This window comes from Thamnophis sirtalis, unplaced genomic scaffold (genome assembly GCF_051295495.1).
Source record: "Thamnophis sirtalis isolate CommonGarterSnake01/CBP01778 unplaced genomic scaffold, rThaSir2_p1.2 scaffold_10, whole genome shotgun sequence".
Lineage (NCBI taxonomy): Eukaryota > Metazoa > Chordata > Lepidosauria > Squamata > Natricidae > Thamnophis > Thamnophis sirtalis.
This window is the reverse complement of record NW_028261390.1, coordinates 53,739,935-53,755,472: the sequence shown is the minus strand read 5'-3', so window position 1 is coordinate 53,755,472 and position 15,538 is coordinate 53,739,935. Positions and strand designations below refer to the sequence as shown.

At 35.2% G+C, this 15,538-nt stretch overlaps 1 protein-coding gene across 1 annotated transcript in view; it reads right to left on the bottom strand.

The window, feature by feature from the left end:
* The window catches only part of LDB2 (LIM domain binding 2), a 106,403-nt gene that overhangs the window by 16,551 nt on the left and 74,314 nt on the right, over positions 1–15,538 (bottom strand). The window contains exon 5 of the mRNA XM_087723789.1: positions 14,603–14,686. Within this exon, the coding sequence (XP_087579915.1) occupies positions 14,603–14,686 (84 nt within the window). The remainder of the gene's footprint in view (positions 1–14,602; positions 14,687–15,538) is intronic.

Here is a 15,538-nt window from a genome sequence, read left to right as displayed (position 1 = left end):
ATTCATCATTCGGGAGAATAAAATTGGAGAACAGAAGAATCAAGCGGTGGAATTAAATTTGGAATGGTTTTGGGCAGTGGTTATCTTACTTTTTAAATGCTATCTTCATGGATGGAATTTATGCAAGCCTTTTGAAACGGATGGATTAAGTTTTCTTCTTCTATTTTTTATTGTTCTCTGTAACCTATGGACTAAAGTTTTCCTCTTTCATTGCTGTGAGTATTTTTCTAACTCATTTAAAGATTCAATTCTTTTTTCTAACATGAAATACAAAAAAGATACAAAAGAAATTAGATTTGCAACGGTATTACTGCTGCTCGGAGACTGGGAGGGTTTGTGGATTGGAGTATGTGTATTGAAAATGGAACACTTTTTTTCTCCACTGATTGTTTTGACTTAGCACTACAAGATTTCACTGCTTGGTTACAGAGAGTGATAAGAAGAGAAGCACACAGATGTCCCTTTGAAGTATATTTTTAATCAGAGAAAAGTGAAAACAAACGTTCTTTGTGAATCTATGTTTTAATTTTATTAACCTTCCAAGCTAGAGCAGCTGTGTTTGTTAGAATGGCACAATTTCAAAAGAAAATAGAAATCTCAAGTTTACAAAAGATACTTTCAGAAATGCAGAAATTATCAAATACATATGAAAGGATAGAGAAAAAACTGGAAGATTTAGAGCATATAACAACAAAATATGATGAAGAAATTGATGATATCTATCAAATGCAAAATGGGGCGGTTAAAACTCAAAAAATCGAAGTGGAAAATTAATATAAAGAGATTAAACCTGCTGATATTCAAGATGATTGGTTTGTCTCTGAAAATGGAAAGAATGGAATACTGAAAGAGGAATTAAATGGAGAGGAAATTTATTCCAGAGGGCAAGATACAGAAGAATAAAAAACCAAAGAATCTATGGATTTAAAGAGAGAAATTTTATTAGCAAAAGCATTGATAATACTGCTGACAATCAAAGATAAGCTCAATAAGGAAACAGAAAGAAGGCATCAAAATTATATGAGAGATCTTATAAGCAAGGAGTTGCTAAGAGGAGTCTATACAAAGCTGACCAAGAAGATGATTAGAGGACTGGCACCAGAAATGGCAGAAGATATGAGACTGTTTTGCTATTGGAAAGATACAGGTTGATAGATGGAAGAATATAATTTAAAACTAGTTAAACTTAGTGAAATTTATTGACAATAGATATAGCTTAAATAAATAACTGATAATGTTACTAATGTATACAATGTGTAGTATTATGATGAGTATAATTGGATATGCATCAGCAGTAATAATAACATTGGTGAAGGATTGGATAGAGCTAAAGAATAAAAGAATTTTGACCTTAGAAGGCCATGATCTGCAATCAGGCTGGCATGCATTCCTATGGAATGATAAAAATACTTTCAAAATCATTTAATCAGAAGAGCGTTATTGCAAAAATGGCTCAAAATCAAAAAAATCCACTATGTGAAAATCCTGAATTGGCTATCACTGACAGAAAGGACGACTCACCCAAATTTTATAGATTTGAACAAAATGCTAAGATACAGAGACTTAATTGATAGATAGGGAAATTTAAAAACAATTGAAGAATTGGTAGATCAGAACATGAAAGTTGACTGGCTAACTTACCTCCAAATCAAAACTAAATACAATAAAGATACTAAATTATATGACATCGAAACAGAACCACACGAATTGGATAAAATTATTAAAAGCTCAGAAAGAAAGATGATAGGGAGAATATAGAAATTCCTCCTGAAGTATAAAATGGAAGAGGAAATTGTGAAAGAACAAATGATAAATGGGCACTGAACTTTGGCTATAATATTGAATTAAACAAATGGGGAAAATTTTGGGGAACAAACTTAAAAATGACACTATCAGTTGCATACAAGGAAAACCAGTACAAAATGTTTTACAGATGGCACCTGGCACCAACAAAGTTAGCTAAAATTTTAACAAATACTTCCCCAAAATGTTGGAAATGCGAATCAATACATGGAACATATTACCATTTATGGTGGACCTGTGAGGGGGCTAAATTTTTTTGGAAAATGATCAAAAATTGGCTGGAGGCAATAACAGCGGTTAAAATAAAATGGAAACCTGAAGTTTTTTCATTAGGAATAATGTCTGCGAAATACAAAAAAGAAATCCAGTATTTAATACTACATATAATTATGGCGACAAGTATTGCCTTTGCCCAGAAATGGAAAAACAAATTAATTCCAAGCGAAGATGAAACAATAAGAAAGGTTATGGATTGTGCTGAAATGGATAAACTAACTAAAGAAATCCAGGAAAAGAAGAATCAGAATTCTACCAGATATGGGATAAATGGTATAGGTGGATGGAGGAAAGAAACAAAAACCAATGAAGGAATATAACAAAACTCAAAAAATAATAGTTATGAGTAAAATAAGAGGGTTAAGAATGGTGAAATCCAAATGAAATACAATAGAAGGGGAAATAATATAAGGTGAGTAGTATCGATTGATAATTGCTATTATAAAGAACAGGAAGCTCCTGTTCGTATTGTATTGTGTAAATGTGGTGTATGTCTAAGTTTTGTGTGTGTGTATTTTACATGTTTGTTAATAAAAAATAAAAAATATATTTTATATTCCACCATAATTCCAATACCCCAATTATCTAGAAAACACCAATAGGGTCAATTATTAATTATTATTATTAATTATTAATAAGGATTAATCAGTCCTGGGATTATATCTCCAGGTCCCCTAAATTTACAGTGCTTGAAAGCTATAAATTTCAATATACTTTTATATTACACTGTTAATAATAATAATACAATTAAGTATACCTAATCATAGTCTTCCATCTTCTAACCTTAATATGTTTAGGATTATAATAAATTCTATTATGTATCAATATGTGTAGTACTATTTTCCCAATTTGTACTTTCTACTTTTTTCTTTTAATTTTTAATACAGTCACTGTATTGAAAGGTATTTTATCTCTATCAATCATCTCTTGTCCTTTTTGTAATTTCATCATTTATTGACTTTTTGGTAACTCTTTTATATTTCTCTCTTGGAATCTTAAATCTCTTTCTAACATTTTTATACAAACTGAATATTCTGAATATTCTCTCTGCCTTACCCCTTGGCTCCTCCTGCTGTGTCATTTGAATATCCATCCAGAATCCTTTAATTATTTTTGGGAGATCTTTCCTTTTTTTCTCTGTTCTATTGTAATTGTTTTTCATAAAAAGTTTTTTATTTTTTCATTTTCATAATAACCACATGTATACTGTTACATAACCAACATTATTTTATATTATTAAATATTAGCAATAGCAGTTAGACTTATATACCGCTTCATACGGCTTTCAGCCCTCTCTAAGCGGTTTACAGAGTCAGCATATCGCCCCCACAGTCTGGGTCCTCATTACACCCACCTCGGAAGGATGGAAGGCTGAGTCAACCTTGAGCCGGTAAGATTTGAACCGCTGAACTGCAGATAACAGTCAGCTGAAGTGGCCTGCAGTACTGCACCCTAACCACTGCACCACCTCGGCTCTATATTTACATCATTTACATCAATTCATCTTACCATCAACCCCCAAGAACAATTATTGACTCTTCTGCTCTCCATACACCATATTTGTACTTTATCCATCACTTTCTTCTCCCTCTCTCCTCCTCCTCCCTACCTCCTTTCTTCCCTCTGTCATCCTTCTCTTCACTACTTCCGCTTCCTCTGTCCTTTTTCTCTCTCCCCTTTCCACTCCTTCTTTCTCCTCCGCTTCCCCCCGCCCTCTCTCCTAACCCTCTCTTCTTCCCTTACCTCTCTCCTCTCTTCCACATTCTTCATCTCATTCACTTTCAGCCTCTGAGAAGCTCCATTTTATGTTGATGGTATTTATAATTTCATTTCAATAAACATCTTTAATTTTAACATGTTTCCTCCTCCTTTTTTTGAAAGAAAAAAGTATACATCTATAACAATTATATTTTTAACACCCCCCCCAAAAAAAACCTTCTTTTTGGCCGGAAGGTCGACCTGGTTACGATTCCCAGCTATTCTCATCATAATATTGTATAGTTATACATCATTACATGCCCTAAATTTTTAGTTCTGTCTTTATAATCTAAATAATTTTCCATTATATGTGTGTTCCCACTCCATTTTTCCATATCTTAACAGCTTACATTTAATTGTCCCTAAATAATAATCCTTGCTGTTCAATGCTCATTACAATTCCATTGGTCTGCTATGTAAAATAACAAGCAATACACATCTCACTTTGTTCATCTTCTTAAGAATTCTACATGCATCCATATTTCATATATTTTAACTTATATTTAATTGTCTTTCCATTATCATATTCAATCAATAAGCAACTCAGTTTAATTATCATGTAAAAGAGTAAATCACATACCTCTACTTTATATTCTCCACATAACAATTTCTTTTTTTCAATAATTTTTAAAAAAAAATTAATTTAAAACAAATACAACATCCTTCTTTACATGCTATCGAAAGTGTATCAGTTGATTACAAAAGACTTTCATGCATCTTCTGTCAACAAACATAATTCATATTAACTTAAGTATTTTAACTCAAATACTCATACTTGTCACCATCATCGTATCTCCATTTTCATTTGACTATAATTGTTTAAGCATCCTTCATCATAAAATATACCAAAATTTAATACATAACCACATACTGGCCTTTCAATTACTATTTCTAAAATCCTCCACTAACACTAAATCCTTATGTCCTATTCTAGCTAAACATCCATAATATTTAATAACAAAGTTTTCTAATCCTCCTTTCCAAATCACTATTTAAAGTTTACATCCAGTTTCCTTATGCTATACCCATATCTATATATATGTTGTTATTCTTATCCCTCTTTTATTTGACATTATTATTATTATTATTATTATTATTATTATTATTATTATTATTATTACTATTATTATTATCCTTTATGTATAATCCAAAGGGATTGCTAATCTTCCTTACATTGGTACCATTCAATATAAATCCCAATTTGGTAATGCTAAACCTGCCCTCTCATTGCTGTCTTGCATTGACTTTAGTTTAATCCTCGCTTTTCGTCCCTGCCAAGTGAACCTAGCGGTTATTTTGTTTAATTCTTGAAAGAATTTTTTAACCTGGATTAATAGGTGCAGCTTGCAACAAGAATAGGATTCTTGGTAAAATATGCATTTTAATTGTCGCTATACGTCCCATGAGTGATGACTGAATATTTTTCCAATTTTCTAAATCTTTCTTTATTTGTATCACTAATTTATTATAATTATTGTCTTTAATTGTGGAACATTTTGCCAACACCCAGATCCCCAAGTATTTCACTTTCTTAGTTACTTGCATTCTGGTTGCTACTTCCAGTTCCTCTTCTTGCTTTTTTGTCATGTTCTTGGTTATTATTTTTGTTTTGTCTTTATTGATCTTTGGTCCTGCCACTTCGCCATATTCTTCTAATTTTTGAATTAATTTTAGGCTGGATTCTAATGGGTCCTCTAGAAAAAATACTAAGTCATCAGCATAGGCTTGGGCCTTATATTCTTCAATTTTTGAGTCTTAAACCTTTTATTCCCTGGTCCTTTCAAATTTCATTTAATAAAATTTCCAAAGTTAATATAAACAGCAAAGGAGAGAGGGGGCATCCCTTGTCGGACTCCTTTTTTATTTCAATCTTCTCTGTTAGATCTCCATTCATCAGAACTTTGGCTGTCTGAGTGTTATAAAATCCTTCTATCATTTTTATAAATTTTTCTCCAAATTTCATCTTGTCCAATAGTGTTATTATAAATTTCCAGATTATGTTGTCAAATGCTTTTTGTGCATCAAGGAAAAGCAGTACCATTTGTTTTTCTGGATGTGCCTGGTAATACTCTATTATGTCTAGTATGACTCTCGTATTATTTTTAATGTGTCTGTGAGATAAAAATCCATTTTGGTCCAGGTGTATTCATTCATTTAAAACCTCTTTAATTCTTTCTGCCATAATTGCTGCAAATATTTTATAATCGGAGTTTAGTAATGAAATTGGCCTGTAATTTTGAATTTCTTGTAGGTTGATTTCTTCTTTTGGGATTAGCGATATTATTGCTTCTGTCCATGATTCAGGTATCTTGGCTTTTCCTAAAACTTTGTTAAACATTTCCACTCCTAGCTCTTCCAATATTATTTTGTTATATTTGTATAACTCCACCGGTATCCTGTCTGGTCCTGGGGTTTTATTATTTTTCTCATTTTTCAGGACTAATTCCACTTCGGCTAACGTTATTGGCTTGTTTATCACCTCCCTTTGTTCTTTTGAGATTGGTGTTATCTTTTCTGTGTTTAAGTAATGTTTTATTTTGATTTCTTCCATACTATCTTGCCCGTATAGTTTTGCGAAGTATTTATGAATAATATGCTTTTTTTCTTCCGCTTTGTATTGAATTCTTCCCTCATCATCTTTTAATTGATGTTATCCTTTTTACTCTTTCATTTTTCAGTCTGTATGCCAGCCATCATCCAGGTTTGTTGGCTTGTTCAAAGTAATTTTGTCTGGCTGCTTTAATTTTCTGTGCTAATTCCTTTTGAGTTATTAAGTTGATCTTATGTTTTATCATCTCTCTTTTTTCTTTTTTAATTTTATTCTTTGGATCTTTCTGGAGTTCATCTTCGGCTTCCCCTAAGTTCTTTTTGCATACATTCTTGTTGCTCTTTTTGTTTTCTAGTTTTTCTTGCCATGTAGGCAATCGTAAGGCCTCTTGTGTATGCTTTCATAGTATCCCAGAGATTTTGAATTGAGGTGTCTTCTTTTTTATTTATTCTAAAGAATAGTTTTAATTCTTTCTCCAGCATTTGAGTGTATTCTATTTCATTTACAATATTTGAATTCATCATCCATCTTTTTCTTCTTCTTTGACCTTTTCATCTTAATTTTATTGGATTATGATCTGCCCACTCATTTACTTCTATTTCAATTTCGTCTAATTGATTACATAGATCAGGTGAGATCCAAGCCATGTCAATTCTTGATAGGGACTGATGGGGATTTGAATAAAAGGTATATTGCTTTCTTGTTTTGTGCCTTTCTCTCCAAATATCATGTAGTTTATATTCCATTGCCATCTCAAAAAAGGATTTGGGCAATGTATTTTTTTTGTTTTATTTTTCTTTTTGCTTTCATAGTCCATTTTTTTATCCACTATTGTATTATAATCCCCAATTAAGCAAATATTTTTATATTCTAATTCATTTATTTTGTTGTGTAATTTCCTATAGATTTCCTCTTGTTTCTGATTTGGTGCATATATGATTATTAATAATATCGGTTTTTCTGTTGTTTCTAATTCTAATTCATTAGCATCCTGCCTTCTTCATCAGAGTAGACTTCTTTGGAGTGTATTTTTTTCCCTTTATATAGGTTGCTATCCCTCTTTTTTCATCTGCCAGTGCTGTATATAATTTCCCTAGTTTTTTGTTTTCCAGTAAGTTCCTATGTTCTCTTTTAATATGCACTTCCTGTATACAGGTTATATCTACCTTCAGTTTCTTAAGTTTATTAAACATCTGCGCTGGGTTGTTTTTTGTTTTTTTTTGGTGCGTTCAGTCCATTCAAGTTTATTGAAATAATTGTTATTTCCTGGTCATCTTTAGATGGGGTGTTTTTTGTTGCTTCTGGTATGTATCTGACTTTTCCCTCTCGTGCCTTTCTTTTCTGCTCTCTCTCTCTTTCTTACTTCTATTCTTCTCTCCTATTTCTTTCCTTGTCTCCTCATGTTTCTTCCTCTTGACTTCTACTTTCTAGTTCCTCTTTACTTCCTTGTTCTTCTTCCCCTTTGCAGTATTCTTCACAGAACTTCTGCACTTCTTCTATATTCTCTATCTTATATCTTTTTCCTTGCCAAGATACCAGTACCCCTTCTGTACATTATTCTGTTTTTATTTAACTGATTTGTTAAAAATTGGTATTGTCTACGTTGTTCCCGAATTCTCTGTGGAATCTGTTTAAGAATGATCAACTCTTTTCCCTGTAATGTAATCGTCCCTTCTCTGTTGTTTTTTTTGTACACTTCATCTCTAGTTGTTTTTTTTTAGCAAATCTTACATGCACTTCTCTCAGCAGCCTATGTTTTCTGGCATAATTAATATGCACACGGTAAGCTTCATCAATGTCCCCTCTCAACTCTTGTTCTTTTCTCTGTAAAATTTTGGTGAAGATTTCAATCATTTTTCCTTTCAGGTCTTCCTCCTTCTCTTCCGGTATGTTTTGGAATCTTAGGTAGAGGGCAGCTCTTTCATTTTCAAGTTGGATTATTGACAACTCTATTAACTTGTCTATATTCCAGCTCCATTTTTCCATCTTCTGATTTGTTTGTTCTATTTTTGTTCCGATGTTCTGGATTTTCTGTTCATTGATTGCTAAGGCATTCTGTATCCTTTCAATTTTGTCATCCACGTTTTTGATATTTCTTTTCAATTCTCCCATTTCATTTTTCATTTCTCCATGATTCCTCCTTTTCTCTTCATGATTTGTAGCTGTCACTTCTTGGCTTTTCGTCAATGTCTCTTGTATCATCTGGAGCATCAATTGCATACTCTGCATTGTTGGTGCTGGTCCTGTTGTTCCTGCCATGGTTCCACCTTTCTCCAGCACCCATGCGCTCTCAATTGATCTTTGATTTGAGGAGGGAGGTGTTGCTGAAATCATATTGGGTGTAGTTTTTTTCACTAACTTTACTGAAGTTGCCATTTTTTAAATTAATAATTTTTAAATTATGAAACTATTAGTGACTCAACAGGGGACAACAAATACATTGTATGAAGAAATGTTATTGATCTTTAAATGTATTTATGAAGAAGTGACAAAGAATCATAAGGAGAGAATGGTATTGTTTAAAGACAAAGATGTGAATGTAGAAGAACCCCCCAAAATGGGGAAAAAGATTAGTACAAATTGGGAAAATAGCATTACATACAACGATATATAATGGAATATATTATAATTATAATGTGCATTTAAGGTTAGAAGTTGGAAGACTATTATTATGTATATTTAAGTGTATTATTGTTAGCACTGTATAAAAAGTATATTGACCCAGTCAATACACTATCCACAAAATATGTATGGCTGTTAAAGGAAAATTGCAAATAAAACATATGTACAAAAATAGAAAAGAAAAGAAAGCAGAACTCTTGAAACAGGCAGCATTTCAAAAGGAACTTTTATTGGGAGATGGTGATAGCAAGAATGGGCAGAATCAGTAGTTCCTGCTCAAAAACATTAGGTTAGAATTGTAGAAATCCCTCCCCCCTTCTCCAGTCTGAGACAAGCCAATCCACAGGTGTAAAGTTGTTGTAGGAACTTCAAGGTGAGAAGGTGAGAAGAAGTTAGGTGCCGCTTTCTTGTTCCCTTAGTGCTGAGACAAAACAGATGGCCCCAAGCCATTCTCTCCCTCCTCCCTAGCCCAAGCCTGAGATTTTAAAAGCTCATAAAATGTCACCAGCCCTCCACTCCTCAGAAGCATCCCGATAGGGATCTTTGGGGACCTGACATGCTGCCCCTCCCCCAGGAGAAGGAGAAGTCCACCTGGAAGAAAATAAAATAAAGAGGGGAAAGAGAAAACATAAATGGTTAGATAGGCTTATCTGGATAATGGTCGCGAAACTATTTTAGTAATCTAGGGGCCCTAACTTTTTTTTAAAAAATGTACCCACTTATTTGCAGATGAGTGGAAGTTTTTCCAAGTACTGGGTTATGTCATGGTGCTTTCTTGAATCAAGTATTTTCTTGATTTCAAAATGCTGCTTGCCTCCATCCATAATGGGATGTGGCAGTGCAGCAGTTTTAGGTCTTAAAGGTGAGGTTATTTTGGGCTTTAGGAGGCTACAGTGGAATACTGGATGTACCTACCTAGGATTTTTTATAATTGGAGTTCCATTGTAAATGGGTTTATGATACACGTAATGGGGAAAGGTCCTATGAATTTGGGTTCCAGCTTTTATTTTGAAAAAAGTTTTATTTTTATTTTTAAACAAACAAAAACAAACAAAACATGAAACATAAAACCCTCATCAATTGCATATAGCATGTTGTTAGGTTACAAGCATTTGTGCATCACCACTTTCAATTGTATATAAGGTCACAGATTATCCATCAAGCATACATAGATACATTATTATCATTATACATCATATTGTTCAGCTATAATTGATATTCCTTACTTTTAAACAAATATTCTAGAAACTAGATTCACATACATACCAATATTCCATTGCATCCTATTTGTCTATTTAATAATAATAATTATATGTCTTTATAGAATCACCTATCTCATTAATTATTTTTGCAATATGAAAGAATTCTCCAACATTTTATATTTATGCATGCATCACTACTCTCAGTTGTACATAGAATTACAGATTGTCCATCGAGTATACATAGGTACATTGTTATCATTGTACATCATATGTTCAACTATAATTGTTATTCCTCCATTTTAAACAAAATGTTCTAGATATTTGATTCATGTATATAGCAATATTCCATTACATCATTGTTTAATAATAATATGTCTTTATAGTATCATCTATCTTATTCTATTATTCTTACAATATGAAAAGCTTCTCTAACATTTTTCATTTCCATGTTTTTTTATCTAGCCATTGATAAAACAAGTCCCATACCTTATAAAATTGTACATCTTGGTCTCTAATTTCAAATGTCAATTTACTCATTTCAGCACATTCCATTATTTTTCGATAAATTTCCTCCCGCGTTGGTATTTTCTCATTTTTCCAATTTTTTGCAAATACAATTCTAGCTGCTGTTAAAACATTTACAATCAAATATTTCAAATCTTCATTATATGTATTTGAGGGCTGCAGGGATTGTAGGAACTGAGTGGAGAGGTATACTCTATCTCTGACTCGGAATGGTTTTGGTTCTATTCATTTGTTGCCTGCCTGTGCTTTGTAAGCAGCTCTTGCTTCGCCTAAGGCTTTGCATATGACTGGCCAGGTGTTTCATAGTTGTTCTATCCAGTCTTTATGGTGGGTTCTTCAGCTGGAAGTTCTGGCATCGCATTGAAGTCCTGCCCAGTGGCTACGCAGAATGGAGTAAATCCAATGCTGGTATGGACTGCATTATTGTAAGCAACCTCTGCGAAGGGGAGGTGGTCGATCCAGTTGTTGTGTTGGTAGTTTATAAAGCATCTGAGGTATTGTTCCAAGACCAAGTTTGTTAGTTCTGTCACAGCATTCGTTTGTGAGTGGTGACTCGAACTCAAACCCTGATCTGTTCCCAAAAGGGCCAGAAATGCCCTCCAGAACTTTGAGGTGAACTGGACCCCGCAGTCTGAGATTATCCATCGTAGGGCTCCATGTAGGTGATATATGTGACTAATTCTTTGCATCAGTCTTCATACAAAAAGAAACAATAGTCCAACCTACCAAAATATGGTAAGAGAACACCTGTCTGATCTTGATGAGTACAAATCACCAGAGCCTGATGGATTATATCCCAGAATTCTAAAGGAGCTGCCAGATGTCATTTCAGAACCACTGTATCAAATCTTCAAAAAATCCCGCAGCACCGGAGAACTACCAGAGGACTGGAAAAGAGTTGATTTGGCTCCCATCTTCAAAAAATGGGAAAAAATTACACCCAGGAAACTACAGACCAATCAGCCTAACATCAATACCCAGGAAGATACTGGGAAAGATAATTTAAAAAGCAGATCTGCCATCATCTAGAAATGAGTAAAGTAATAACTAGCAGTTAGCATCGGTTTGTTAAAAACAGATCGTGCCAAACCAATCTTATTTCATTCTTCAACAGTGACTAAAGTAGTAGACCAGCAAAATATTGTGGACATAATATATTTCGACTTCAGCAAGGCATTCTACAAAGTAGACCACAACCTACTTCTTGGTAAGCTAGAAAAAAGTGGGATAGATAGCGTCACCACCAGATGGATTCGTAACTGGCTGATAAACTGTACTCAGCAAGTAGTCCTTAATGGTACTATATCTGTATGGAGGGAAGTAAGCAGTGGGGTACCACAAGTTTCCATCTTAGGCCAAGCTCTACTTGATGTTTAGTTAAGGATTAAACAACAAAATTACATGGAAACCCCAAACTAGTTATCGACATTGGAGATGTTCTTGCACCCGAATTTTATTAATTTAGGGAAAGTAATTGCTTATAACGAGATACTAAACGAAAGAGGTGAACTAACATCTAGAAGAGAATTATATGAGGAAGGAATAGAACTGGAATAGTGGGCTTACTTACAAGTCCAATCTTGATACGTAAAAGACAAAAAAGAATGGGGTATTAAGAAAGAACCCACAGAATTAGATAAAATTTTACTAGGTGAAGAGGAGAAAATGATTAAAAAATCATATCAATATCTATTGGATTATAGACTAGCGGAAGAGCAGGTAAAGAAAACCATGTTAGCATCGAGTAGGAACTTTGGTTACAGCATAGATTTGGACAATTGGCAAGACTTATGGGAAAGAAACAGAAAGTTAACTTTAGCCACCTCGTATAAGGAAAACTTATACATGATGTTCTACAATTGGCACATCCCACCCACCAGATTAGATAAAATTAACAAAAATTTATCACCATGATGTTGGAAATGTAATCTGCATTAGGGACCTTCCACCATATGTGGTGGGAGTGCACAAAAGCTAGGGCTCTTTGGCACCAGATAAGAAAGTATTTGGAAGAGATGCTAAATCAAAGCATGGAGTTGAGGCCAGAATTTTTTCTACTAGGGATCACAAAAGAAAAACATGGCAAAGATGGACTATATTTAATGGTGCATATTTTAACGGTGCCAAGACTGGTTTTTGCACAAAAATGGGAAAATAATAAGGAGACTCCCTTGGAACAAGAAATAATAAATAAGATACTGACATGAAAAGTGTCTCATGAAAGGTGGCCAAGCCTCGCCGGGGACCACCACCAAGGCCTGGATGAAAGTGAGCAAGGCAGAGGGCAAGCAGGCGGCATGCGGGTGGAGGCCCCAGGAAGAACAGAGCCGAGGTGGCGCAGTGGTTAAATGCAGCACTGCAGGCTACTTCAGCTGACTGCAGTTCTGCAGTTCTGCAGTTCGGCTGTTCAAATCTCACCGGCTCTGGGTTGACTCCGCCTTCCATCCTTCCGAGGTGGGTAAAATGAGAACCCGGATTGTTGTTGGGGGCAATATGCTGACTCTGTAAACCGCTTAGAGAGGGCTGAAAGCCCTATGAAGCGGTATATAAGTCTAACTGCTATTGCTATTGCTATTGCTATTGAACTCATGGTCTCCTGCTTTCTAACCTCGTGCCTTAACCATTAGACCAAACTTCCCATTCAATTTCCCATTCAAATAGAAAACTTGTCTGAATGCCTTTGGACCAGTTACTAGTCTGCAACCTAACTTACTTCACAAAGTATTGTGCGTTGTTTTGACACATGAGAAAACATGAGATAAATGCAACTGCATAATATAGAATAAAACCACGCTAAAAGACTGCTATATTTATCTTTTCCTGTAAAAGTTTTTAAATTTCTGAAAGGCAATGGATCATTAACAAAGCATATATTGTCTATAGCAGTGATGGCAAACCTATGGCACGCATGCCACAGGTGGCACACAAAGCCATTTGTTAGGGCACGCAAGGCGCTGCCCTGCCAGCTGGCCAATGCGCATGCGCGCGCTGGCCAGCTGAGTTCACCCTTTTTTAAAGCCATTTTTTGCCCTCCCAAGACTCCAGTGGCTTTATAGGAGCCTGGGGAGGGCGAAGAGCCTTCCCCCCCCCCCGGAAGCCCCCCGGAGGCTTCCGGAGCGCAAAGAACCGCCCCTACGGGCAAACCGGAAGTTCGGGAATGGACTTCCGGTTTGCTCGGAGGGTCGTTTTGACTGCTCCGGAGGCTTCAGGGAAGCCTCCTGAAGGTCCCTGAAGCATCCAGAGCGCTCAAAACGACCCTCCGAGCAAACCGGAAGTGACTTCCGCTTTGCTCGAAGGGTCGTTTTGACTGCTCCGGAGGTTCCAGGGAAGCCTCCTGAAGGTCCCTGAAGCCTCCAGAGGGCTTCCGGGGGGGGCAGGGGAGGCTGTTTTCACCCCCTCCAGGCTCCTATAAAGCCTCTGGAGCCTGGGAAGAGCAAAAAAATCATGCAAAAAATGGAGGGTTGTGCCTGTAGTACGCGCATGCGCACTGGGAGGAATTGCATTATGGGTGTGGCATGCCCGCACACGACCCCCTCCAGAGCTCCTCCCACTTATGACACGCGAGCCAAAAAAGGTTCGCCATCACTGGTTTAAAGCAACACAACTGAAGGTGGAATAAGTATTTTCATTGTCCTAGAATTTTAAAAAAATGTCCCATCTTCTGACTACACTAGCGAAGTTGTATCTCTTTGTTAAGAAGAACCACTAAGTAGAATGTGGAGCTAACAGATTAATCTCAGGTTTCCAGAAAACTAGTTTTGTTAAACATTTTTGTTGTGACTTAATCATGAAGATGATGAAGGCATGCAAAGTTTGAAGGTGAAGAAAGAACAAAAGTAATGCTTGAAACGAATCACAGAAAGCTTACCCTGAGGTAGTTGAGAGTGAAGTTAGTCAGACCCATACGAGTGATATTTTTGGAGAGCTGCTCCAAAACCTGAGGGTCTTGTGCCTGCACCAAAAAATAGATATATATTTTTATGTTTAAATGAGAGATATGCAGTACTTCAACATAAATTGCAGTTGATCAAACTCTTAGGAATCATTATACTAAAAAAAATGATAGAATAGTCAAGATGGTGGGTTTGATCATAGTTGCCATCTTGAGATGTTTTTAAATAATCTGTCTGAAGCAGTTAAGTGGTTTTATCTTTAGAAGAGCCATGTTCTCACTATATGTTACCACAACACTAAAAGAGCAAGGATACTGAGGTGATCCATTTTTGACATCTTCCTGAGGCAAATATTGCTTTGAATCATAACCCTAATGTAAAGTTAAAATATGGTGCTTAAGTAAACGCCAGATTTTAACTTTATCTAATTTAGTTCATAGCTTAGGACATTCACAAGCTAATGAATTCACATTATTCTTCTGAGGTACTTCTTCAGGGTTTCTTAGACAATGCCTTAGCACAACAATTAAAAGACTTGATTTGGTCTGGTGGTTTTAATGGCTTTAATCTTGAAACCAGAAGAGCATGAGTTCTAGTTTCACTTTAGGCAAGGCATCCCACTGGATGGCCTTGATTCAGTTTCTTTCAGAAGAAAGCAGTTCTGAAAATGCTGGCAAGAAAATTTCAGAGATTTGTCCAGGCAGTCACTAGAAATCAAGATTGATTTGATAGGACAAACAAATACATTTTTAAAAAAATGCAGAACAATTAAAAGAAGTGGAAACAAATGGACAAATATATGTTAGGCTTATAAATTATTAAACAAATTATTACAAAAATATCTCAATTGGTAGGTCTAACAAACCAGTTTGTGCGATTAACACAAAATCAGTTTGTGTGACTGACAGGAA